The sequence below is a fragment of the Ictalurus punctatus genome, chromosome 28 (genome assembly GCF_001660625.3).
Source record: "Ictalurus punctatus breed USDA103 chromosome 28, Coco_2.0, whole genome shotgun sequence".
NCBI lineage: Eukaryota > Metazoa > Chordata > Actinopteri > Siluriformes > Ictaluridae > Ictalurus > Ictalurus punctatus.
The window spans coordinates 16,026,477-16,054,394 of NC_030443.2; the positions used below are offsets into that span (position 1 = coordinate 16,026,477).

General features: G+C 39.9%; 1 protein-coding gene across 1 annotated transcript; it reads left to right on the forward strand.

Annotated features, from left to right (window-relative positions):
• Positions 1 to 4,268: 4,268 nt before the first annotated feature.
• Positions 4,269 to 26,078, forward strand: ntrk2b (neurotrophic tyrosine kinase, receptor, type 2b). Its single transcript, XM_053676801.1, has 19 exons — positions 4,269 to 4,466; positions 4,967 to 5,310; positions 7,801 to 7,875; positions 10,420 to 10,491; positions 10,692 to 10,760; positions 10,929 to 11,074; positions 11,882 to 12,033; positions 14,407 to 14,539; positions 15,177 to 15,497; positions 15,589 to 15,600; positions 16,667 to 16,684; positions 16,786 to 16,817; positions 16,978 to 17,077; positions 18,236 to 18,424; positions 18,761 to 18,891; positions 20,764 to 20,936; positions 21,578 to 21,818; positions 23,393 to 23,551; positions 24,615 to 26,078. The coding sequence occupies exons 1-19, from the start codon at positions 4,269 to 4,271 to the stop codon at positions 24,798 to 24,800; spliced, it is 2,751 nt and encodes a 916-aa protein (XP_053532776.1). The 3' UTR covers positions 24,801 to 26,078.
• The last annotated feature ends 1,840 nt before the right edge of the window (positions 26,079 to 27,918 follow it).

Below are 27,918 nucleotides of genomic sequence, written 5' to 3' on the forward strand. Positions count from 1 at the left end.
GCTAAGTGACGCACACGCACCCGGCCGTCCACATGATGTAAAAGAAAATGTCATTCATCAGACCAGGCCATCTTCTTCCATTGCTCCATGGTCCAGTTCTGATGCTCACGTGCCCATGGTAGATGCTTTCGGCGGTAGACAGGAGTCAGACTATGCACTCTCACCGGTCTGCAAGCTGCAATGCACTGTGTCCTGACACCTTTCTATCAGAGCCAGCATGAACTTTTTCAGCAATTTGTGCTACAGTAGCTCTTCTGTGGGACAGGACCAGACTGGCTAGCCTTCACTCCCCACACGCATCAATGAGCCTAGGGCACCCATGAACCTGTGGTTTATTCTTCCTTGGACCACTTTTGGTAGGTACTAACCACTGCATACCGGGAACACCCCTCAAGACCTGCCGTTTTGGAGATGCTCTGATTTCGTCATCCAGCCATCACTTTTTTATCTCATGTCAAAGTCCTTCAGATCCTTACACTTGCCCATGTGTGGTCATAGTTATATAATTCTGCATTTGTTTTTGTGTCAGTAAGATTTGAAACTGCTGATCATTTCTATAAAGTGGCAGATATTACTCAGACAATCATGATGGTCTTAGCTACACTGTTGTTTTATATATGTGCGTATATATATAATTTTGATCTAGACCTCATAAAATATTACATTTAAGGTCTATTTTATCTTCTCATGGTATCAGCCGACATACTGTGCCTTTAACCTGTACGAGTACCTTTATGAACATTTATCTAATCTAAACTGATCTGGTCTAGTATAATCTAATCATACCTATTAATTTATAGTTTATAGCTCTCCTGTCAAGCAACACAGCAATTGCTTCGAAATTATTCACAGACTACACAATATGTAATATAATAGAAGACAGAAAGCTGGCTGTTATGTTATGTATTGAGAGGGACTGTGCTATTTATTAGCTGACTGAGCTGCTGTACTGTGCAGATCCATCCCAGTGCCAATATAATTTCATAAATGTTGTTGTTTACCCTCCAGCACTGTAGGAGGACATCTGGTTTCTAGCAATCTGCAGTTCATCAGATACACAACGAAGGACGTCAGCACTTCTCTTATATAAATAAAGACTTATTACAAGTACAAGAGAGGCTGGTGAAGGAATGGCTGTTTATTGCTGCTATAAAGTAAGTGAAAACAAACACTGACTTGTTTTTCACGGGCGTTCCACAACATTAAACATAACCATAAATAGATATGTTGTTTATTAATGCAATAGAAAAATGCGATTGCTGTGTTAAGACAGGAATAAAACACTTCAGAACATGCTGATATAAGAAAGTAATCAACTTCAGGGTGGTAACAGTAACTCAGTAACTCAGTAACAGTGCTTTGCATATGGTTGCATCACACCACCTTGTCGCTGATTATTTTCCTTTAATAGCATGTCCTACTGGTTTGTTTGTTTGTTTGTTTGTTTGTTTGTTTGTTTGTTTTTGTTGATGTTTTTATTCCTTACATAACAATGTCACATAGCTGGTATTTAAAAGACTGGATGTCACCACAAAAGTGTCATAGAGGGTTCATAGTGGTCCAATATCAGTGTAACAAACTGGTTTAGGCCTGTTTCATTGCATATCTGATCAATTATGATCATGTTTTATGGCTTACAATGTGTTTCCCTGCCTCTTTTTTTTGAACTTCTCAGCAGTGTTTAAGACATTTAGTGTTCATTTGTATACTGCTTAAACCTTACATAGGTGTTAAATCAACAACACCGCCATTTTGTTGCTGAGTAACTGAACACTTATCATTTTTATTCTGACTACAAACAGACTAAACCCAGGAAATACTATAATAATCTCCCTCGCCCTCTTGTGGTAAAAACCAGAAAGAAAAAAAGAAAGAAAGAAAGAAAATAAAAAAAACCTAATTTTTTCAGTTCAGTGTGTTTTTCTGAAATTGATCCTCCAGACCTGATTTTTATTTATTTTATTTTTTTGCTGATGTTGTTTAGAAAACATTAGCTTTTTTTTTTTTTTTTAACTAAAACTATACCTGATGTAAAATACAGGAACTGAAACCAATCTGTAAAGACACCATATCACAAAGAAGACATGGAAATGCATGATCTTCAAATTCCTTCTTCTGTAGATGTCATATTGAGGATCTATTTCATAACAGATTTAAATATTACACTCTAAAGACCTCAACAATATTCGAGGTAACTATGTACCTGCATCTACAGGTAAAGTCAATTTGCGTTTTATTAAGTGAACACTATATGAAAATGATTGTACATAAACCTATGCATATATGTATATGAGTAAACGTTAAAATAATGTCCGAATAGATCCTCATATGGATAAAAGAGAAACAAAATGTTAGTCAGTCAACTACGTTCTTAAATATAAAGGTTCCAATTAGAACCAAAAAAGGTTTTTCAGCCTGATGCCACATTAGAACCCTTTTAAGTTGCACGAAGAACCTTTTACTCTCAAGTTTTTTAGAGAGTAATCTATTTACTGGTGCTTTAAAGAAGAATGGTTCTTCACAGCAGTGCTACACCCTTAGTTATTGCTTTAAGGAACCAAAGTAAGGTTCTTAATAGTGATGCCATGAGAACCTTTTCCAGGCCTATGAAGAACCTTATAGGGTTCATTTTTAACCTGTTAAGGGATAATACCTTGAAGAACTAATACACTACTCTAAAAACTTATAATGAATCATGGAAAACCAAAGAACCATAGAGTGAAACTCAAGAACCCTATACAATGAAAAATGGCTCTTGACAAAAAGGTTCTTTGACTGGTTTATGGTGCTGTAAAGAACCATTGAAGAACCTTTATTTTTAAGAGTGTCTCCTACCTTGATTCTCTATGTGAGAATTTTCTTTCTTTTTTTTTTATATTCATAACTTCTTTTCCTGTTGTTGGGAGAGTGCAAAATTTCGCACTGAAAAATGATTTTTTTATTTAAATGCATCTCGATATCATTTATTTTAAGCTATTGTATTCGGTTGCAGGAGCTTTTGTTATTACTTGTTACTTATGTAGGCTATGTATTCATTTCAAATTATTCTATTAATACATATATACTGTACATTCATACACCTTGCAGATTCACGCAATTATTCAAATTATCAGCCAATCATGTGGCAGCAGATCAAGAACCATGCAGATAAGAGTCGAGAGCTTCAGTGTAATGTTTACCTCAAACATCACAATGTTGAGGGAGCTGTGCTGTCAGTGATTTCGTGCCCATGTTGCATGGTTGTTGTTACCCGACAGGATGAAGTGAATATTTCAGAAAGTCCTAGGATTTTCATGCGGAACAGTTTCTTTACACAGAATGGAACAAAAAACATCCAGTGAGTGACAGGTCTATGGGCCGGATGATGAGAATGGCTAGACTGCTTCAAGCTGATGTGAAGGCTATACAGTGACACTGTAATAATCACTCTTTACAAACGTGGTGAGCTGAACAGCATCTCAGAACACACAATAAGTCGATTATGAAGACCACATTGGTTTCCACACCTATCGAGAACAGAAATTTGAGGCTGCTATTATTATTATTATTATTATTATTATTATTATTATTATTATTATTTACAATCCATCAAGATCTTTTTAGAGTGTTTCCATCTCAACATCTATAGCCTTACTCATCATATAAACACTAAGCACATAAAATAAGATTATATAATCTAAAAGATAAATAAATAAAGATAAAATATATATATATAAATTGTTGTGGGTTAGTCTGATGTGGGTTCTGTTGCTTGCTTATCCCCTCCATCCCCCCTCCCCAACGCAAAGCTTACTCCAGCAGTGGCGGTTCTGCTCTGTAGTTATTCTTTCTTAGATGCAACACATCTTGTGCGTCAAAGTGCACGTCATCCCCCGGTAATGGCTGTCAGTGGATTGGGCTTTTGTTGAAGGCCCGCGACACGCCACGCTCGCGCTTGTAGCACGAATTGGCCAAAAACTAATTAGGGGTGAAGCAATAAAGTAATCTTAAAATGAAAATAGTATCATGGTTTAAAAAAAGGGGCAGGGTGCATATTTCATGATGGCTTTATATATATATATATATATATATATATATATATATATATATATATATATATATATATATATATATATATATATGATGTAAATATAATATTCCTGTAAATACTAGGGGTAATGCGTTTGTCTTGTCCTAATCAACTGCCCCGCGCAGGTACTCTGACTCCTACACACACACGCACACACACATACACACACACACACACACACACACACACACTCGCACATATGCGTTCTGTGCCACGGCGCTGGATCAGGCGCCATAACCCCCTGGACAGTGCCTGCGGTGCCACGTTATACCCACGCAGCGTTTTTCTGGAGACGTGGATAGCGGATGGTGGATGGTGGAGCATCGCCTGCGTGGACGCGCAGCATCATCGCACTGGCATCACCCTCCTCCTCCTCCTCCTTCAGAGCACGAGCTTTGTCCGCTCATAATGATCAACTCAGTATAGGCTACATGTGTATTATGAGCAAAGGTTATTATCTACTGTCTTTTTTTTTTTTTTTGCCAAATCAAAGGGTCAAACGTTTTACCTCCTAGCCTTACTGAGGGGGGGATAAACGGCAGGAGGCGGGATTGTAGTGCCGTCAGCCAAGCGCTTTTGGATAGCCGTACTATTGGTCGGAACCAATCCGGTTGCGCTCCGCTCTGCTCACTTCCACACTGAAATCGTGGCAGACGGGGTTTTTTTTGTTTTGTTTTGTTTTGTTTTGTTTTTTCCTTTCAACATCATCACCTAGAATCTGCACTGCCATACGGAAACTGACAGCGAGTACAATATTATCTTGGCACCGTGGATCGACACATGATGGTGTGATCCGCACCATTGTGCGCAGACAGCAGAAGGCCACTCCATGACAGCAGTCTCGCCTCGCCGTCTTTGCGCATCAGCCTGCGTTATGCTTTAAGGAATGATTAAAAGTGCCGCTTGAAAAAAGAAGACAGAGAAGAAGAAGAAGATATTTCGGTCCCGTCCCCCGCTCCCCCCACCTCTCTCTCTCTCTCTCTCTCTCTCTCTCTCTCTCACACACACACACACACACACACACACACCGGGGCATTAACACTGGAACTGGTCGCAGGGTTTACCGGAATGGCTCGCTGGGGATTTTATGGCATTTTGATGGGGCTCCTGAAGCTCGGCTCTTCTTGTCCTACATCTTGTTCCTGTAACACCTCGAGGATCGCGTGCATCTCTGAGGATCCAGGAATCGAGGATATTCCTCTCTTGGTGCCCGAGACTGACATGGAAAACATCACCGACATGTAAGTATAGCAGCTTGGGCTGTGATTCAGTCCACGAGAGATGAGAGAGATATGAGAAGACGTGTCGTGCCACTGCTTTTAAAAAAAAAAAAAAAAAAAAAAAAAGGGAAGACAACCTGAAATGAATACACAACATGATTGTTTGTGTGTGTGTGTGTGTGTGTGTGTGTGTGTGTGTGTGTGTGTGTGTGTGTGTGAAATGTGCAGCTTGGATTTTCAGATGTCTAAAATCCTGGATGATGTTCTATGACATCCAATAACCTTCCCATAGTCTTATGGTTCATATTCATGCTTAATGCAATGTATTTCTCTCTTCTTTTTTTTTGCTTTTCTCTTTTGGGATCCAGGAGGCTTGTGAGTGGATATATTTATTGACAGCAAACGGCAATGATTCTGCAGTGATAGGCCTATACAAAATTTATATAGATATATATCAACATAAAAGTCCGTCTCTGTATGTGTGTGTGTGTATTTGTGTGTGTGTGTGGGTGTGTATGTGTGTGTGAGTGTGTGCGTGAGTCTGTGTGCGCGCGCGAGCGCGAGCTTAAAGCGTATGTGTTGCGCGGGAGTGTGTGCGCGCCAGCGGGAACGCGCATCTCCAAGGGGTGGGTGTTATGGTAAATAAAAGTATACGAAATTTGCACTAGAGCAAATCTACACTCACTGGATCTCTCGAGCTTATGTGGTGCTTTTTACAAAATAATAATAGGCCTAACAATAATAATAATAATAATAATAATAACAAAAAAAAATCAGTACTAATATATAGGCTAATAAATCTATACTGGTTGGAGAATGATAAGGAGTCGACTCAATAGATGATGATGATGATGATGATGAAGATGATGATGATCATCATCATCATCGCTGAAAACAGGCCTGTCTGAGATTTAAGATCCATCACGCGCATGAATTCAGAATAAAAATGCATGACTGTAGCCTATGCAATGCAGAAAATAAATAAATAAATAAATAAAAATCACACACACACACACACACGCACGCACGCACGTCTTCACCAAAACATTTCTCAAAGACATTTTCCTCGTCATGATGTGTGTTTCAGTTCAGAGTCCGCAGAGCAATAGGCATCAGCTCCTACACAAATATGTCACTCGGTTGCCACAACAACGGCGCGGCGGAGCGCGTGCGGAGCGATCACGTCGCTTTATCCAAAAGCTCCTATGGCGGAATTTTAACTGCGGAAGCGTCAGAAATTTAAAAACAAAAGGGCGTTGGAGATACCAAAGAAACCCTCTCTGAAATACTTGTACCTTGTCCTTGGTGATACTTTTCCTGGTACCATGAATGGTACATCTTTTTCACCTTTCCTACTGTATGTAAGCCTAACTAATATCTGGAAAAGTGCATACCTTTACTGAGCATTTTAGAGCTGTGCAATGGGTTGTGTTGCTGCTTCACAGCTCCAGGGTTCATTCCTGAGCTCGCCGTGCCTGTCTGTTTGGAGTTTCTCAGGACGTTCTCCAGGGGTTCCTCTGGGTTCTCACAAAAATATGCCAGTAGGTGGTTACGATAAATATATGAGTGTGTACATGCACGGTACTCTGAGATAGTGTGTTCCCACCTCATGCCCAGAGTTCCTGGAACTGGCTCTGGCCCCACTGTGACCCTGAGAAAGGATAAAATAGTTACTTAAAAAGTAGCTGAGTGAGTTAGGTATACAGTCATGTGAAAAAATGAGTACACCCCATGGAAACTGTTGGCTTTTCTGACATATTTAGACGAGCAAACATTTGATCATATTTAACAAAGATTTTTTTTTTTTTGAGAAACCTGTGTTTTGATCTCCATGAGGGCATGAGAGAATTTTTGTGATTTTTTGGAACAAAAGATCAAAAGGTTAAACAATAAAGACGATTTTTTTCCCCACAGTCTTCTTTGCTCGTATTTAGCAAGGGTGCCAATATTAGTGGAGGGCACTGTACTTGTTTTAGTTGATCAAGAACTTCTTAATGCAGTGATTAGATGGTCAGGTCGGCACGATTATGGCTGGAGCTAAAGTCTTCAGGAAGGTAGATCTCCAGGAACGGGGTTGGTGACCACTGATCTCCACCTATCTGTTTGGTTCTCAAAGTGTGGGTCCATGATTTAAAAAAATAATAATAATAATTAGTTACAGCAATAAAAATCACAACCAATATTATCACAGTTATTAGTTATGACTTATTCGCCAGTTTAACTGGTCACTTGAATCGTAAGAATTTACTTAATGAACGAGTCAGCCTACAAATAACGTCAACCTGAATCCAATGTGTCTGTTGGTGGTTCAAGTTGAAAGCTCTCTGTCTGTAATAAATAGACAAAATATTCTTGTACACATGTAAATAAAATCCATGAAATGAAATATGTACTGATGGGGCCTGTGGAATTTATTTCCAGTGGCTGAAAATCATTTATAGCTCATAGAAATCATATAAATGATACCCTATCAAAATCAGCAATCATGGAACTGATTCTTTTCGTTTCCAGGTATATCGCGAATCAAAATGGACTATTTGAACTCAACGAGGACTGCATGAAGTTTTACACAAATCTCAGGAATTTGTGAGTATTTGTCATGTGTATGGAATTGTTAGCAAAACTGAGCAAAGAATTTTAACCCTTTTATACCACAATGATTTACCAGTACAATTTTCTATTGATTAAAGAATGACAGGTCGTGCTTTTTATCCATTCATAGTTACATTTAACATTGTGGAACGTCCACAACACAACTTCCTGTTATTACTTAGCTTATAGCAGCTATAACAGTCATTCCCTTACTGGCATCTCTTTTGTTTTCTCTTTTGAAATGAATAAGACAAGAAGTGCAGCTTCTTATGTTCACGAGTAACTGGAAAATGTCAACTCAGAAAACTTTTAAGTTAATGGAGACTACTTAGAAAAATATAAATACATATAACTGTCTAATTTCATACATTTCCCTACACAGAAAACTTCACCATATCAACAATTACACGATTAAAAAAATGTCATTGTTACTCAAGAAACAATAATGTACTAGAACGAGCACAGTGATATAAACTTGTGATCTTGCAGCTGCACTGTACCGACAACACCTTCTAACCAATCAGAATCGAGCACTCAACAGTGTTGTGATCAAATATTCTTTAAAACATGCCATAGAGATCGATTTGTACTGGTTTTATGATTTTTTTTTTGATGAATTCTTTTGATGAATCTTAACAAAGACCAACATCCTGAAGCATAATTTCGTACTTTAGAAACTTATTTCTTTCTTAGTATGTGCAGTATATTTACTGTAAGTGTTAGGCTTTCGTTACAATTCTGTAAATTAAGCAACTTTTGGATTGCAAAAAGACACATTTCATCTTTAATAATTAATCTGAGAACAACTGGTTATTCGCAGACCCGTTAAAGAAATTCTGGAGTAAATTTAAAGGTTATCGGCTTCCTAGAGGGGCTCTGATAAGGTTATACGTAGAACCTTTAAAGGTTCCTTCAGAGGGACACCTAAAGAACCTTTTACAAAAAAATCTTTATATATAGTTGAGGTCATAAATTTACATAAACCTTGCGGAATCTGCAAAATGTTAATAATTTAAAAAAAAAAAAAATAGAGCTGAATTTATACAAATGATCCAGTTCAAAAGTTCACACACGCTCGATTCTTAATCCCGTGTGTCGTTACCTGGATGATCAGCGACTGTGTTTATATGTTCTGTGAGAGTTGTTCATGAGTCCCTTGTTTGTCCTGAGCAGTTAAACTACCCACTGTTCTTCAGAAAAATCCTCGAGGTCCGGCACATTCTTTACTTTTCCAGCACCTTCTACATATTTGACTCCTTTCCAACAGCGACTATTTGATGTTCAGATCCATCTTTTCACACCGAGGACGACCGAGGGACTCGTACACGACTATTACAAAAGGTGCAAACATTCAATGATGCGCAAGAAGGCGACATGATACATTAACAGCTGGGGGAGGGGGGTTCGGGGGGTGGGTGGGGGGTGGGGGGGTAAACTTTTTAACAGGATGCTAAATTTAAAAAATAAGATATTCAAACAAAATAATAACTATCATCCTGTGCAAAAGATTCTTTTCCCCTTTTCCTAGTGATTATGGATTATGACCCCCTTCTGATTATGAGAGTGTTATGGAGTAGATGTGAACTTCAAGGGAGGAATATGGAGAAAACGGAAAATTCCTAACATACTAAAGGACAGTTCAAATCCCAGAAAGAACAGATTGTTTTAAGAAAATGGGGAAGTGAAATTAATTATCTCAAGGTGTTGTATATTTTGGGGAAAAAAGTAACGACTATTTATAGGGTTACTTCCCTGTTTAGAGAATTGGCCCACACAGCAAAGGCAAGAGGTCCTAAAAGTGCCATGGTATGAAACTTTATGAGAAATACCAAGAATTATTGGATAAGATAAGATGGGGATATGTGATACGAAGAAGATGATGGTGAGGTAGATAGGAGGTGGCAGTTATGCTAAAATATGATCATCAGTATACTCTGTCATCCAATAGGATGTTGATTTCTTTGTCTTTTACTAAATGAATAAGAATAATAATGAAATGAATCATTCGTGAATGTAACCGCGGGAACGGTGGCTTAGTGGTTAGCACGTTTGTCTCTCTTCCGGTGCTTCGGGGGTTTCCTCCGGGTACTCCGGTTTCCTCCCCAAGTCCAAAGACATGCGTTGTAGGCTGATTGGCATCTCTAAATAATCCCTAGTGCGTGAATGGGTGTGTGAGTATGTTTGTGATTGTATCCTGTGATGGGTTGGCACCCCGTCCATGGTGCCCCGAGTCCCCTGTGATAGGCTCCCAGACCCTGTATAGGATAAGCGGTACAGAAAATGGATGGATGGATGAATGTAACCATATACAGTATAACTCCAGTCTTCAGTCTCAACCCGTGTAGCACTCTGAATAAGGTACCTAAGGTATGCTTGGTAAGGTAGGATAGCTACCCTCGTGAGTGTGTGAGCAAATGCTGATGGAATAAAATATTTACTACCAACATATTCAAGTGTCAGTAGTGATTTCTCATTTTGCAGGTGAATTTCCACGCTGTAACCATGATACTAATATCGATATTAATGTGTTTAATACAGAACAATAATCAACACTCAACTGAAGACTGTATCTACAACAGCCTTCGTCTACAACTCCAAACTTCAGTATTTGTAAGTATATTTTTCCACTGTAGCCATTTTTTTTTTAAAGTCAAGTTGAACAAGGTACATTGGGTTTTAATCTCAATTTCTCTTGATGCTGTAGAAGAGAACGATGCTGCTATACGTTGCCATTCCTTTATTGCTGATCTTTCACAGCAGTAGAACTGTTCTGTATGCAGTGTGCTGTAAGCTTTCATTCTGACTTGTAGGAATCTCAGAGACAACAGACTGTCAACGCTGTCATGGACGGCGATTCGTAATTCCAACATGTCAACTCTGTAAGTGTGTCACTGCACCGGAGCGAGCATCTTATATGGACACACCCACTCATAACACCCCTGTGAATGGGCGTGCTTTGTAAAAAAAAAAATACTGCTACTGAACTTTACATCTTCTTGTTTTTAATATGTGAATAATGGGTTGATTGGCGCGTCTGTGCCATACAGGCTGCTGGCTGGGAATCCGCTGAAGTGTACATGTGAGAACATGTGGATCAAGTCGTGGTTGGATTTGAGTGAGCGAGATCAACTCCAGTGTCGGCAGGAAAGCGGGAGACTGAGGACCCTCTCCAATATCACTGTCCCTTCATGCGGTAAACCAGTGACTCCACTCACATTTTAATGCAACGACTACGGAGAAAGCTCTAGCTTAAGTTTACTAAATTCACTGAGAGTGGAATCAGTCAATTAAAGGTGTAATAGGTCGATTTTTTTTTGTTTCTTCCTAGTACAAATAACATGGAAAAATATGTAGAACTGCTTAAAAGAAAGAATGGTTTAAGACATAGTTTGGAAAACTGCCTTCGGGTTTGTTTTTATTTGGATGTGCCTCTTGTAAGTCATTTTCCCCAATGCCCCATTCAATCTGCCCCATCTCAGTGTTAAATCAGCAAGCTTCCAGTGCGGCCAGGTATCCTCTCTTTGTGCTTCGAAAATAATTAACAAAAAGAAACAGATCCAAAATAATCAGTGGTCTTGGTTTTCCGCGATGGATTCGTTTATCGACGGGGATGAAGCTGGATGCAAAATTTACAGACGCTGCTCAGTAAACGATATAAGGGAAATCTGTATAAAGCTTTGAATACCATTTTTCGTTTAAGTAGATACTGTTTATTTTCGATTAGAAAGAAAAAAAAAGGACAGCCACTGCACACTTGAACTCCTCAATGCATGTTCATGGAGTTGTAATCTGCCCTTCAGGCAGTTGAAAGGCTCAAGGAGTGAATAAAATTCATTCCAAATGTATTCATCTCCACCTATTTAACCTTTAGAGACCTAATCTTGATAAATTTTGACAAATCATATACCTAATGCAGATTTAACTGTAATGTACTACTTTGGCCTAGCTGGAGAGAATCCTAAAGGTCATCAAAAATACATTTATATTTCTCACTTTCTAGAGTTTCCACAGGTAGAGGTTGTCCCTCCTGTCGTTAGCCAGATGGCAGGAAGTGATGCAATAGTGATGTGTAGCGCTTCCGGATCTCCTGCTCCTATGCTTTTCTGGAATTTGAACACCACTGAACAGCCACTACTTTCAACCAACCATGAGGTAAACACACATTTCCAAGCTATTAACGGTCTTTAAATCACAGCACTGCTGAATTCTCAAATCTGATTGGTCAGAAGGTGCAGGCGCTTGTTCTAAGACGTTATTGTTTCTATGTTAACAACTCATTCGCAGAGGCATGTACGGCGGATGCTTCGCATAATCCAAGATGAATAATAAATGGTTTTAAAATGGCGTTGTTATCGGACGAAGGAAAACGGTGACGTTTTTTTGTAAGGAGACGTCTATTTAACAATTATGGAAGGAGTCTCCAGCGTCAGCGCTTTGTAACTGTCTGTAGGTTTCGAGAAAAGGGAAAGCCTTCGTTAAAAAAAAAAACAAAAACAGACTTCAGTCTTTGTGGTGACAAGCTGTGTGTTTTAGTCTTAATAACTTCAAGACACAGAAACAAGCGAGGATAGTGAGGGAGTGGCTGTTTATAGCTGCAGTAACATAAGCGATAACGAGAAGTAGCTTAAAGTTGTAATCGCTAATTTAACAGCAACGTGCTGTTATTGGGAAATAATCAACTTCAGGGTGATAACGTTAACTCCACACTAACAAATCGTTAGTTATTTTATAATAATAGCCTTCCACCAAGTTTTTTTATTCCTTACCGTCCATCAATATTGCCAAGTTGTACACACTTTTCCTGGTAGAAGAGTTTATAAAGACCTCTGCATGTTGACCACATCAAAATGTACTGGATTGTAGTTATAAGCTTCATAAAACCTGAAATGCCCAGTGTATAACCACAGAACCCTCACGTGAGTCCTAACCACTCTGTACAAAGCACCAATGGTACATTAAGAAAGAGCACTTAAACACTTAATTGCCATTATGTCCAGTAATGGACCTGTTCATCCCGATAAGAAGCTCGGACCGTGGGAACCTGGCTCTAACTCCTGAAAGCCCCATGTTTTCCATTAATATTTAATGTCACCGCTAGAATATTTACAACAAAGTGTCTCTTGTGCCTGCTTGGAAACATCATCCAGTGAGATACAGATTCCTATGTAGCATTGCCGTTAGTTACGGCAATTTACCTTCTTTGTAATCACTGTGTTTAAAAAATGCGTTATCTTATATAATCTTTGAAAGAAAAAGGGAAGGTTCTTTGGATAATAAAGGGTTCTTAGCTTCCTAAAGGGACTCCCTTTCTGAGGGAAAAGCTGATGCAATTGAATTGAAAGCAATTTCATTCTGAGGGAAAACACTTGAGCGTTGACCTTTTTTACCTGAAAGAAATAGTCAGTATAACAGTGAACTGACTCGTATACCAATCCATTATACACTCTATATAACTGTATTAAAAAAAGAAAGAGGCTGGTGAGGGAATGACTGTAACGAGTTTATAGCTGCTATAACGTAAGTGATAACAGGAACTAGCTTGTCTCGTATATATTCCTAAACATTTCTAGACATACAGTGTAAAGTAACTATAAACGTTTAATATTTGTAGTTAGCCTGGCTTAGTGGTTAGCACGTTCACCTCACACCTCCAGGGTCGGGGGTTGGATTCCCACCGTGGCCCTGTGTGTGTGGAGTTTGCATGTTCTCCCCGTGCTGCGGGGGTTTCCTCCGGGTACTCCGGTTTCCTCCCCCAGTCCAAAGACATGCATGGTAGGCTGATTGGCGAGTACAAAGTGTCCGTAGTGTATGAACGGGTGTGTGAATGTGTAAGTGATTGTACCCTGTGATGGATTGGCACCCTGTCGAGGGTGTACCCCGCCTTGTGCCCGCTGCACCCTGGGATAGGCTCCAGGTTCCCCGTGACCGGTATAGAAGATGGATGGAATCTTCCAGCCAAATCCACTTTAGGGTGATAACAGTAACTCTGCTTTGCATCACACCACCCTGTCATGGATTATTTTCCTATTAGAGCGTGCCCTCAGTTATAATTTAGTTACAGTTTTTTCCATTCGAAAATTGTGTGGCTCGTCTTCAGTCCTAACACTTATCATATTAGGGGGTATGGTGGCTTAGTGGTTAGCATGTTTGCCTCGCACCTCCAGGGTTAGGGGTTTGATTCCCACCTGCGCCCTGTTCTCCGTGTGTTTCAGGGGTTAACTCCGCGTACCCCAGTCCAAAGACATGCATTAACACTGCTATGGGTTGGCACCCTGTCCAGGGTGCCTTGTGCCCCGAGCCTTCTGGGATAGGCTCGCGCTGACCCCGTGTTGGCTAAGCAGTACAGAAAATGGATGGATGGATGGTTTTGCTTCTTAAAGGGGTTGTACTTGGAACCCTCTTCTAACAGTGAAAGTGCAACTTTAAACATTGTGCAGAATCTTGAACTTTTCTGGATAAACATCTTTAATGTGTATCGAACTGTCACAGTACGGACCAAAATCTCGCATTTTTCCCCTCAACCAGGTGAACACAGTTGACCTGCAGTCTATGTTGTCGCTGAGGAACCTCTCCCACAGCGACAATGGCCGAGAGATCACTTGCAGCGCTGAGAATATTGTGGGTCAGACTGAAGCCTCTGTCGTCCTCAATATCCTCTGTAAGCACTCAGTTCTTTGTCTGTGTGTACGTGTGTGTGTGTGTGTGAGAGAGAGAGAGAGAGAGAGAGAATATGTGATGAACTACTTTTCTGCCATTTATTGCACTGGGTATGTCTTTAACTGTGTGTGTTAAAACGAGCAATTTTGTTGCACACTAGAGGGCTCGTATGCAGTTTCTTTTCTAAACCACCAGACCTATAATTAGTTGTGTTGAAAATGAGTCCTTTGAGACTCCACTGATGGGCTTCTTTCTAGCATTAACTAAAGGCAAATGTAAGTAATGCACCACCGGTGTTATTGCCAGTATTTTTTACTCAGTACGTCCCAATGTTATCTAAAGTGCATTTTATTTTCTGCTTGTTTGCTGGTTTATTTTTGGTCTTACTGCCCCTTATGCTCCAGCAAGCCTTTTCATTTCTTATTGTTCTGTTCAATTCCTCCTCCTAGTATCCCCTCTGTACTTTTCCCTTTTGTCACGCTCTTCCAAACCGAACTGCTTCTAAATCTCGCCACACTCCAACTTCACCCATTTGGTTTGTCTCCTGCCATGACCCGTGGTCACACTTCCTCTCCTCTCGTTTTCTTTCCCTTCCTTCTCTACCTCATCTTGCCTTTCACACCCATTCCCGGGCTCAGTCTCTCCGATTATCCTGGACCTGGACACGCCCGTGCGCAAACAGGATTGGTGCATCCCATTCAGTGTGACGGGGAACCCCAAACCTGAGCTGCTGTGGTACCATCAGGGCCAACCCCTGGAGGAGCAGGATTACATCAAGACTCAGATCCACGAGGTGATGGAGAGTGAGTACCATGGCTGTCTGGAGCTTGATATCCCCACGCACATTCACAATGGTGTCTACACGCTAGTGGCCACCAACGAGTATGGCAAGGACCAGAGGAACGTCACCGCGCACTTCATGTTGATCCCTGAAGTGGACCAGTCAGGGGCAGGTGGGTGCACCTTCACGCAGACATGAAGATTGTTTTAATCTCGCATATTGATACGTGCTAAATTAATTGTAACCATGTGCTTGCATCTGCTTTACAGGGTTCTACTATGGTAAGTCACTCTACCAAAGTAAACATGACTATCATTTTTTTTGTAATCTATAATCTGTGTAAATCTCGTTTAATTTCTGGATGTTGGATCAATGGGAGCACGGTGGCTTAGTAGTTAGCACGTTCGCCTCACACCTCCGGGTTTGGGGGTTCGAATCCTTCCTTCACCCTTGTGCATGGAGTTTGCATGTTCTCCCTGTGCTATGGGAGTTTTCTCTGGGTACTCTGGTTTCCTCCCCTAGTCCAAAGACATACTTTGTAGACTGATTGGCATTTCCAAATTGTCCATAGTGAAATTGTGCCCTGTGATGGATTGACACCCTGTGCAGGGTGTCCTGCCTTGTGCCCCAAGTTCCCTGGGATAGGCTCCAGGCTCCCCCGTGACCCTGTGTATGATAAGCATTATGGAAAAGTGATGGATGTTAGATAAACAACACCCTAATTTCTCCATCTGGAGATTAATAAAGTATTATCTTATCTTATCTTAAACTGATTTCAGTTTGATCGGCATAAAATTTACCTCTACACAAGGTTTTCCATCCCAGTCCTGGGTTTCCTCCCTATATGTTAACCTTGATTTTCCCAGTTTTCCTTTGGGGCAGGGGATGAGAGCTGTGTTTAAAAAAAAGGCTCCTATCTCCAATACCACCATATCCTACACCACCCACATGGGCCCTGTTAAAAGACTACCCAAAGAATTTCTTACTCAAAAATGCCAGCTTTAGCACATTTCTAAAGCAATACAGTCAATATTTATTGCCAATTGTGAGATGCCAGTCACAGGGCTCACAACTGCACTAGCGATGTGGTTCTCCACCAGGAGGACTTATAAAGCACTTAAGTGTTCAATCCTCAGTGGTTTATCTGCTCAGGCGATGACTCTGGACTGGAGTTGGAAACTTCTGTTTAACTGTAATGTCTGTAAGGCAAAGCACATTATACTCTGAGCTTGTTGACATTGTACAATGTTGAAATACTGAATGTATCATGGAGTTGTATATACATTCATGATTTTCATCCATTTCTGTCATATTCTGTTGGTTTTGATGGGGGAATTCTCTATTTAGACACCACTGACGTTCCAGGTATGTTTGTTTTAATTTTACTCATTGGATTCCTTCTCAATATTCAATTCATCTCGATGAATTTGAGAAAACATACATTATTATTGGTATTTTTTGTTCAGAAATCCCAAGAAGTCAAGAGGGCAAAGTGGCCGTAAGTCTTAACTGCATTTCGAATGTTCAGTAAATAAATGCGTGCAGTTAAAAAATGCATTATATTAGAATAAGAACTTCATCTGGTAATTGTAAAGTGAGAACTAATGTCTTGTTACAGTAGAAGGACAACTTGATGTTCCTTTGTATCTGTATTCCAGGTTTATGCTGTGGTGGGGATCGCTGGGGTTGCGCTCACTGGGTGTGTCTTGATGCTGATCTTTCTGAAGTATGGTCGAAGCTCAAAGTTTGGGCTGAAGGGTAAGAATGTGTCACAGCTGCTACAGGGACGGTTTTAAATGTAGTCTTAGATTTTAAAAGGGCAGGATAATGAACCGGATAAGTTCGCTTAACTCCAAAAATTTGAGGAAACTAATTACCTCAAAAATTTTAAGTTGATAAATGAGTTTCTTTAAGCCAATACACTTAAATATAACAAAAATTTAACTCAAACTTTGTAATTTAAAATGAATTTTTGTTATATTTAAGTGTATTTGGTTTTACAGTGTAGCTTAATGCGAGATTAGGTTTCATTTGTGGCCAGAAGACACGCAGTAATTGTGTGAAGTTGCCTGGGAAAGGATATGTGTGTGTTATTTATGTGTAATTTGTTTTTGTTTGTTTTTTTAACATTTTCTATGATATATAATTCTGAAAACTACAGGGTGTCATGTTTTCTCTCTATCAGCGCGCTATGCAACGTGCTTTTGTGCTTGGTCCACCCCATCTCGTCATTGGTGTCATGTGTTCACCTGTTCCATGTCTTATTCGTTGTGTCCTGCACTTCGGAGTCTTATTTTCTGTTCCACATTTATTTCATTATTCCGTTTTTTTTTATTTTTTATTGTGGATTATCTTCATTTAATGTTGCCATATGTACTGACCCCTGCTTTCGATAATGACTATGATTCTTGGATTCGCCAAAATAAAGCCCATTTGCCTGCCTCATTCACCAGCTTTGAGAAATTTGCATCTTATTTGCATATATCTCGACTAGACGTAAAATTGCGGTCAAAGTTTGGTTACCCTCAAAAGTGAAAACAGAGAAAATGACATTTGAGTGTGGCGCAGGATCATCACGGATATTTTGACAACCGGTTTTTCATTACATGTCATTCACTGCATGTGGAAAGCATACTTAGCTAGCCAGGCTTTTGAGATCTTTATGCGTCTTTTTGCAGGGAGATAATCTAGGTAAGGCGTGGCCAGAATCGAAATCTTATCATTTTTCCTTTTACCAGAATTCAGCCACAAGGACATCTGATGCTTTTTTTCCCTCCAGACCACCACATATACCGTATATTACTATAATCAAGTCCACCATTTGAAACTGACCATTCAGTTCATAATCACTTGTCTGTATTTATTTTTATTATAATCGTGTATTTCTGGCACACTGCTCTCCCTCCTCCACTGCAGGGTCCTCCTCAGTAATCAGTAATGACGACGACTCAGCCAGCCCACTCCACCATGTCTCCAATGGCAACAACACACCGTCGTCCTCCGAGATGGGCCCAGACGCTGTCATCATCGGCATGACCAAGATCCCGGTCATCGAGAACCCACAGTACTTCCGTATTCCTGGCAGTGTGCTGAAATCGGACACTTGTGAGTTGCCATGGCACACCAGATCAAACCTACCACAACACACACACACAGATACACTACCTCACTTCACTCACTCCATCCCAACCATCTGAAACTGATTCTAGACGTGGGCTTGCCTTCGCTTGTCGTCATACTAAACTCACCTTCTCTACTGCCATGGCAACAACGTTGAAGTGAATCACTACATGTAGATTTTACAGATATGAGCTCTGTGCTTTCTTTTACATGATTCATTTGCATGGTTGTGCTGTAGGTCTGTCCTGTGATTTGCACTCACTAGCGACCTAATGGCTGATCTGTGATGTTTTTGTTTTTGTTTTGTTTTTTTCTTTTCAGTTGTGCAACATATCAAGCGGCACAACATAGTCCTGAAGAGAGAACTAGGAGAGGGAGCTTTCGGGAAAGTGTTCCTAGCCGAGTGCTACAACTTGTCACCAGACCAGGAGAAGATTTTGGTAGCTGTCAAGGTACGAGGCTCTGAGATCCGTAGCTTTTCAGAAATGCTAGTAGCATTTATTACAAGGTTTAAAGTTTTCAAAGGATCCATCTATAGCACCCTAAAAGGTTCCTTGGGTAGTCCTTTTGAGAGAAAGTACTATGTGGAACCCTATGACAGTGTGGTTCTCTTTCACAGAAGATTCTAGGTAGGATCCTGTTAGGAAGTAGTGATTCTTAATTATCCCAAAGAACCCTTTAGGATCCCTTTTTGCTAGGTGAAAATGTCGGAAACTGAAAGGTTCTTTGTAGAAGCACAAGATAGGGTTCTAAGTAGAATCCTTTAGGCAGGCAGCGGTCCTTAATCATCCCAAAGAACCCTTGAGGAACCCTCCTTGCTAAGTGAACGTGTTACAGTGAAATTTGTTATAACATTGAAAAAAGAAAAAAAAGAAAAGGTCAAATCTAGAACCCCTAAAAGTTGTTTGGTTGTACCACTGGGGGAGCCCTTAAAGGTTCTATGCTTAGGAAAAAAGTACAATATAGAACATCTTATGGGTTAGGGTTAGGTCCAGCATGGGGAAGCCTTAAGTGTTCTATATAGAACAAAAAGGTTTCTCTTTCACAACTGGTTCTAAATAGAATCCCTGAAAGGTAAAATATAGAATTATGAAGGATTCTTTGGTTGTCATGCCAGTGGAACCCTAAAGTTTTTATCTTTAAGGGTTCTAAGGGTAGAATCCTGCAACCTAGGGTTCTTAGTAGAGTCCTTTTAGGAAGCCACTGAGCTTTATTATCCAACGGAGCCACTGAGAAACCTTTTTGCTAAGTTAACAATTTACATACAATGTACTGTGTTGTAGATAGAATACGGTCTTAGAAAAAGATCTAATCTAGAACCCTAAAAACGTTGTTCCACTGGTGGAACCTTTAAATGTAAAACCTTGCAACAGAGTTTCTCTTTCATATGTTGCAATGAACAGTGTTATAGCATACATGCATGAAAAAAAATTAATAAATAAATCTTGAATCCTTATGGGTTCTTCCTGGTTCTCCATGGGAAACCCTTAATGGTTCTAAAGTATATAGTACCCCAAAACATAGGGTTTCTCTTTCACAGAGAGTTCTAAGTAGAATCTTTAAACATCCCAGAGTGACATTGTGTTGTAGTATACACTCGTAGAAAAAGAAGAAGAAAAAAAATCCAAACGCTGTGCAAACCCCAAAGGTTCTAGAGCGTTCTAAGTAGCATAGGAAGAAGCAGAGAGCTTTATTATCCCAAAGAACCATTGAGGAACTAAGTGAACAATATACAATTAACTGTGATGTAGCATGCACTCTTAGAAAAAGGTCAATCTGATGGAAACCTTAAAGTTCTATGTAGAACCCTACAACAGAGGGTTTTTCTTTCATAAAGGGGTCTAAATAGAATCCCTTGAGGAACCCTTTGTGCCAAATAAACATGTTACAACAAACCTTGTTGTAGCATATGTTCTTACAAAAAAAAGTGAAATCTAAAACCTCTAAAGGTTCTTTGGTTGACCCTTAAAGGTTCCATATAACACCCTACAGCAGAGAGTTTCACTTTCACAGAGTGTTCTTAGGAAGCAGTGATCCGTTATTATCCAAAAGAACCCTTTTTACTAAGGGAATTGTACACACTCTTAGAAAAATGGTAAACTCTTGAACTCTTAAGGGGTTCTTCCACCTCTCATCTGGGGGAACCATTGAAGGTTTAATAGAGAATGCTAGACCAGTGTGTTTCTTTAAAGAAGCTAGGAAGAACTTTGAAGAACCTTTAAAAACCTTGAGTGTATTTGAGATACTTATTGCCATTAATAGCAGTAATTTCCTCTAATAATAAAAAGGTGTGTGTGTTCTAAGAGTGTACACATCTCACACAGACCCTGAAAGAGGCGAGTGAGAGTGGGCGGGCCGACTTCCACAGAGAGGCGGAGCTTCTGACCAACCTGCAGCACGAGCACATCGTCACGTTTTACGGTGTGTGTGTGGAGAGCGATCCCCTCATCATGGTGTTCGAGTACATGAAGCACGGAGACCTCAACAAGTTCCTCAGGCATGTGTTAGCCCTAGTTCTCGAGCTGGTAGATAAAGCTGGAACTGTTCCACGAAAGAATGCTGTTCTCGGCAGCAAAAATGTTGCGCTGCTGAATCTGAAATAAAGAACTGAGTATGGTCGTTTTGTTGCCGTGACAACTTAAGCAACTAGAGTTAGTTCGTTGACGGCCAATGAAGTAGGACGCGTATGAGGAGGGGGTTGGGTGGAAATTGTTGAGAAAATATTTTCGAAGCAAAATTATCATCACAACCGCGGTAAAAGAAATTTCACCAATTTACCGGTATTTGCAAACTTAATCTGAGCTACCGTGCTAATGCTAAAGCTAATGCTAATGCTAATGCTAACACACGCGATAAACAGCCATTGTTTCAGCTTGCACACGAGTGCTGCTGTGTTTAGACGCTGAAGAATTTACTGGTACGTCTGGATGGTTAAAAACGCTCTCAAGGTCAGAAGTAGAATTTCCAAAAAACTCTACTTCTGATTAGGCAACGATTCGACTCTTAACCCGGTGGCGGGGCATTCACTGGTTCTCTGAACAGCACCGCTAATAGACCTCCAAACAAGCATGTTTGAATATGTTTAGTGGTACATGACGTTTCTTACCGTCTCTCTCTCTCTCTCTCTCGGCTGCTCAGGGCTCACGGTCCAGATGCAATTTTAATGGCAGACGGACAGCACAGTTTGATGGTGGAGCTGACTCAGTCGCAGATGCTGCACATTGCTCAGCAGATCGCAGCCGGCATGGTGTATCTGGCCTCGCAGCATTTCGTTCATAGAGATCTGGCCACACGCAACTGCCTGGTGGGGGAGAATCTGCTCGTGAAGATCGGAGACTTCGGCATGTCCAGAGACGTGTACAGCACAGATTACTACAGGGTAAGGAGGCTGAAATATTAAGCATTTAATTAATTATAATGTCTCTGGCGGGGGCTCCAGAGTGGCTTAGTGGGTAGCACGTTTGCCTCACACCTCCACGGTTGGGGGTTCAATTTTTTTTTTCTGGACCATTTTTACCTTGTGCATGAGTCATCGGCATCAATTAAAAGACACAGTTCTTGCTTTTCCGGAGTCTTCCGTCAAAACGCAATGACGCAGAAAATATGAACCAATACTGGCATGCTCATTTCATAATGACCACTCTTCACAATCCAGGAAGAAAAAAAAAGACTGGATATGTTGGGTTTTTTCACACTATTAATATCATAACATACACCTGTACTCAAAAGTTTTTGAGCCCCCTGTAGTGATTTTTGTTGTTGTTGTTGTTCAAACCTCAAGAAGTGAATGCAAATGAAATACTCTAGAATTACTCGAGTTACTAACACTGACTATGTTTACATGCGCATCACGTATTCCGAATACGACGTTTATATGCGTACAGGCATCCGAATATTCCTGTATACGTGGCTGATGCAAGTTGCCGTTCCTAAATACCTAGCCTACAGCTAAGCATCTGTTAGCACCCACGATTCCTTGCAGACTGAGCATGTGCATATATCTCCTTTCAGTGGCTTTTCCGAATAAGGTGCAACATGCGACACATTTCCGATTAATACGGGCATATTCCAAGCTGAATCGGGCAATCGGATTACGGTGTTCACACGACTCAGTACTAATTAGAATACTGCCAAATTCGGATTGATATCGGAATATTGATGCGTATGTAAACGTAGTCATTGTCTAATACCAGCTGTAAGATAAATCATGGATTATAGTAAATTACTTAATGTACAGTGACTGGGTCTATCAGAGAAGTGCACTTTAATAAAGCGCTCATTTAGAGTCTCGTTACAGTCTGAGCATGGACAATGAAGGAGTCCTTAAGTACAAAGATTTTTATTTCTTTATTTTTGGAACAGTTGTTTCATTTAATTGCCAATAGTGGGTAAACTGTAATAAAAACATACCACAAAAAAAAAAAAAAAAAAAACACTCCATGTGTTAACACATTTGTTAACACACTTCAAGTAGGAAACATTTTAAACTGGAAAACACTAGAAGCTCTACAATTAATTCATCAGTTAGTTAATTATAAACTTAGTCTTTGTTAGCAATTTTCTGCTTTGTTTGTTGTTTTTTTGAACAGGAAAGGCTGTTTATTAGATCGATGAAATATATGACTCTAAAGCAGATGATTAGTTCTGATGAAATATGAATGTGCGATAAAAAAAGAACAATCTCCTCCTGTGGTTAGTTGTTCCAAAAAAAGCTCGGACCATCTGACACTGAAGGGCTCTCCCAAATCTGCCCCATGCTAACACTGCCAAGATCACACTGTGAGTGAGTGTGTGTGTGAGTGTGAGCTCTTAGACTACCAGATAACTCTCCTGTAATATACCAGACACTGAAACAACAGATAGACACGAGAGATGAATTGTCCCGTTTTAACAAGCTCTAGCATATAATCCGAATGCTACGGTTTAATAACCCGATCCCGTGTGCGTGCTCAGGTGGGTGGTCACACCATGCTGCCCATCCGCTGGATGCCTCCCGAGAGCATCATGTACCGGAGGTTCACCACGGAGAGTGACGTGTGGAGTTTGGGCGTGGTCCTGTGGGAGATCTTCACCTACGGCAAGCAGCCCTGGTACCAGCTCTCCAATAACGAGGTCAGTCTGAGGGTCTGGATTAACTGATGATGCTGTGAAGCTCACACCAGCATTCCTATGGCTTAAAATAAACCAATATCAATTTAGAAAAATTCCGAAAGCCGGGGCAGACACCTTCTCCGGGTCCCTGACGTGGTGAGAGTACTCACGTGTGACTGTATTATTATACTGTAAAAAAAATATTGCTCATTCTGAAATGATGGTTAATTATTCTCATCGCTAGATTCTCAGATGTTCATTCGTCAGAGAATTGCTGATAAGATAATGATAAAGCACTGATCTTTTGCGTAATCAGTCTGTCAGTCACCTGATTGCAGGGGTGGTCCAGATGTGGGGTTGAGAGGATGGATTGTGGTGGGGGCGGGCACAAGGCTTTTAAAAATTTTCTATCAAATTTACCATACTAGAAAGCTTATTGACGAGTGGAGCCTTTGACTGGGCGGCAGAGATGTTGTTATTATATCTGCTGAGTCAGTGATGCTTCTCAGATTAGCCAGTTGCTAGCTCTATTTTTACTTTTGTTTATATATATATATATATATATATATATATATATATATATATATATATATATATATATAGTCTTTAATTTGGGAACAGTAGTGAGTATGGAGTTCTTGTGGAAAGATTACCAGACCTTAAGTTTTCTTATTTCCTGTATTCCTTGTTTAGTGGTTTTGGCATTATAGTAATACTGAAATCTTCTCCGATTATTTTGTTAAGACACACAGTACAGTTAACTAAACTAGCTCCTACTTGATTTAACCAAAATTACTTTAACGGGAGCTAGCATTTTCAAATCCTGGCCCCTCCAGACCCCGATGAATTCCTTGCGATCAAATCAAATACGACACTAGAATTTTAAATGAAATTCCCTTTAAGCCTAAGCATAAGTGTGTGTAGATAAGTATAGATATATATGTAGATAATGTGTAGATAATATGTCATATTTATGTACATACCTCATACTGTATATTGTGATGAGGTTTTGAAACATGGCGTTTGTAATAGCACCACATCATACAGTAGAATAACTGTCTGTATTCGATGGCTCCCCCTGCAGGTGATCGAGTGTATCACACAGGGCCGGGTTCTGCAGAGGCCTCGCACCTGCCCCAAAGAGGTATACGACCTGATGCTGGGCTGCTGGCAGCGTGAACCGTACATGAGACTCAACATTAAAGAGATTCACAATCTGCTCCAGAGCCTGGCCAAGGCCTCGCCTGTTTATCTGGACATCCTGGGCTGAATGTCTGCGTGAGTGTGTGTGTGTGTGTGTGTGTGTGTGTGTACAAAAAATTGGGCGTAAATGTTCTTGCTTGTGCTTCTGCCTCTTTACCACATAGACTAAAGGCCTTAAAGTTGATCGCATACATTTCTGCCAATTTTTTTGGGACATCCGTATCCTCTCTGCTTCGAATTGTTTTTTTGGGTTTTTTTTTGAGTCGTGTGTGTTTCGACGGCGAACAAAAGGGAAATCGGGCCGATCGTTGTAAATACTCCTGGACGGTTTTTTCCCCCCTCATCGCAGTGACTGGAGGAATGATTAGCCGAAGTACAAGCAAAACTAAAAGCAAAAAAAAAAAAAAAAAAAACATTTAAAAACAGAAAAGGCTGATGCTTAAGTGTCCGAGATGACAGACATTTGTGAAACGTGGACAGTTTGGAAAAAGGGAAGCCATTTTTCGTGAAATTTAGCTATAGACGGTCCTTTGTTGCCACCGTGATGCCATCTTCCCCCCTCCCCGTTCTCCCTCCTTAATCTACACCTCCAAAAGAAAATAAAAAAAAATGGAGAAATCTCAATTTAGAGTCACGGAAGGCTCATTTATTAGCACAACTTTGTCGCTGTCATGGCCGCCAGTGTGGACTGCAAGACAACTGCTCAAGCTGGAAGGCCACCAGAATGCGTTCTTCTTTTAAAAATTGTTGTTCGGATTAAGAAATAACGATGGAGTGATTTTTTTTTGTTGTTGTTGTATTTTTAACCGAAGCACAGTGGGAAAATATCGAAAAGTCTTCATTCTGGTTAACCGCCACTGTAAAGCAGTTGTGCAGATGTCAGGATGGCGATCGGTTCATCTCTTTATCGTCTATCTTTTTTTATGGTTTTTTTTTGTGGTTTTTGGTGAGAGCACAGTAGCCAAAGTCACCAGCAGTGGAACTCCATGTGAACGGTGAACGGACTGCCCCTAAACACAAGGGACTAAATCAAGGTCAGGGCCGTAGTCCTGGTCTGGTGGTTCCAGCAATGACACGATGAGAGGAGACTCAGTGGCAAAAAAAACGTCACCACATTAATATTCCATAGTGTTTTTAATTGTTTGTTTTTTTTTGGAATGACAGACATGTCTAACTAATACAAGGAGATGGATTTCATTTGCACTTATGATTCTAATCATACATCATAAATAATTACTATCGGTTTTTATAGGCTCTGTTATTTACTATGGAAAAAACCTGCTTTAAATGTGCCCTTTGCTATGTTTTTTTTTTTTTTTGTGATTTGAAAGCGGGCAGTTTGAAAGCATTTGATTTTGGTGGGCACTGTGATGTGGCACGAGCTGGCCTTCCCTGAGGTCACCACCAGGAGATAAAGACCCTATGAAGGGAGCCAGGATTCTTCAGTGTGTGTGTGTGTGTGTGTGTGTGTGTGTGTGTGTGTGTGTGTGTGTGTGTGTGTATGGGTCCCACCTGCTTTGTAAAAAGACGAGGATACTTCCAGGATGACTTACTGACCCTTACTTACTCCTGCACTCATAAATCACGCTGTCGTGACAGACAATTCGATCGGAATGATCTCATTGGTTAATTCTGAATAAACTCCGCCTCCTCCCGAGGTTACGTTTCATGAACACACAGTAAGTCCTCCTGTACATGCATCTTCTAATCTTCTATCATTCGGTGGGCATCTTCTCCTCCTCTCCTCTAGCGATCTGTGCAATCAAAAATGTAAATGCTCATCAGCTACATTTACTGTTCTTTGTACTCTGATGTCGAACTCTTTCTGGGCGATAAAACTCGAATTTATTTCTTTTTCTTTCCTCACAAGTTGCAGAAAGAATGATCAGCACTGCAAAAAAAAAAAAAAAAAAAAAAAAAAAAAAAGAGAGAGAGAAGAGAGGGAAAGAGAAAAATGCACATAGAAACTTTGTTTTGTTTGATAATCAGATTTTAATAATAATAATAATAATAATCAAATAATATAGAATTCTTTATTTCAATTTCATTTTGAAATTTGTTTATTTAGCAGCATTTGGCTAAAGTAAAATCTATAAAGAAAAGAAATGATATCTAAAATACTATTGCAAAATAATAATAAAAAATTCTATATTCTAAGAACTATATTTGGTCCAAATCTCCCATATATGTTTAGAAATATATATATATATATATACATATTATTTTTTATTAAATTGACTGAAAAAGCAAGTGAATTTTTTTTTTGTCCATTTTTTGTTGCACTATAGACCCACAGTTAATATTTGCTCTAAATAGCCAGCCTGTATTTCATAGCCCATGCTGTACAGATGAAATCTTTGTGTATATGAATAGTATGTTTATATATATATATATATATATATATATATATATATATATATATATATATATATATATATCTGTTTAAAAAGAGCTATCATGTCAAACGTGTGATGAAAAGGGGCCACAGGCGTGTAAATACAAATTATTTTGTCTGACAAAATGTACTGTACAAAAACTTCCGAGTATCAGTGAGGATAGCATCTCGGTTTGTTTATTTATTTATTTTTCCATCCGATGTCATCGTGAGGCGAGGTTGCCATGGCGATCAGCGTCCACATCCGAGTTGATCTCATCCCTCTCCGTTCTTTATGTCCTACTCTACGGCGAATATTTGTTTTTCTTTTCCAAATGAAGAACTGTGACTGGGCACTACTGTATTACTTCTTTCATCGAATGTATTCATTTACATGGAACGGGGACTTATTTGTTCTTTTTTATTTTATGTAACCCGTCCCCGGTTCAACTGGGGTTCATTTTCTTCTTTGGTTTCCTACTTATGAAACTGAATTATGGAACTTTGTTTTTTTTTCATTTGGAGAAACCTTTTAAAGAGTGACTGTGTGTTTAAGAGTGTGTGTGAGTGTGTGTGTGTGTGTGTGTCCTGGCATAAACATTTGTGCATAGTTATGTGCATGTATGAGAGTGTTAAATTGCCTCAGTTTCTTTTGCTCCTGGCAGATTCAATCTCACTGCTTCGATTCGATCAGTGTTCTCTACGCTTTGTGCATCCTGAGAGCAGCTTCTCTGCAGTCAGTGGAAATGTTCCTTGTACTACTGTGCATTTAATAAAAGTGGTATGTCTTAAACGCAGCGCTGGATTTCTG

Coding starts and splice junctions, on each gene's coding strand:
- ntrk2b (XM_053676801.1), top strand. CDS start 4,269: ATGCGTTCTGTGCCACGGCGCTGGATCAGGCGCCATAACCCCCTGGAC. Junction 4,467..4,966: donor TCCTTCAGAGCACGAGCTTT/GTCCGCTCATAA, acceptor AATGATTAAAAG/TGCCGCTTGAAAAAAGAAGA. Junction 5,311..7,800: donor ATGGAAAACATCACCGACAT/GTAAGTATAGCA, acceptor TTTCGTTTCCAG/GTATATCGCGAATCAAAATG.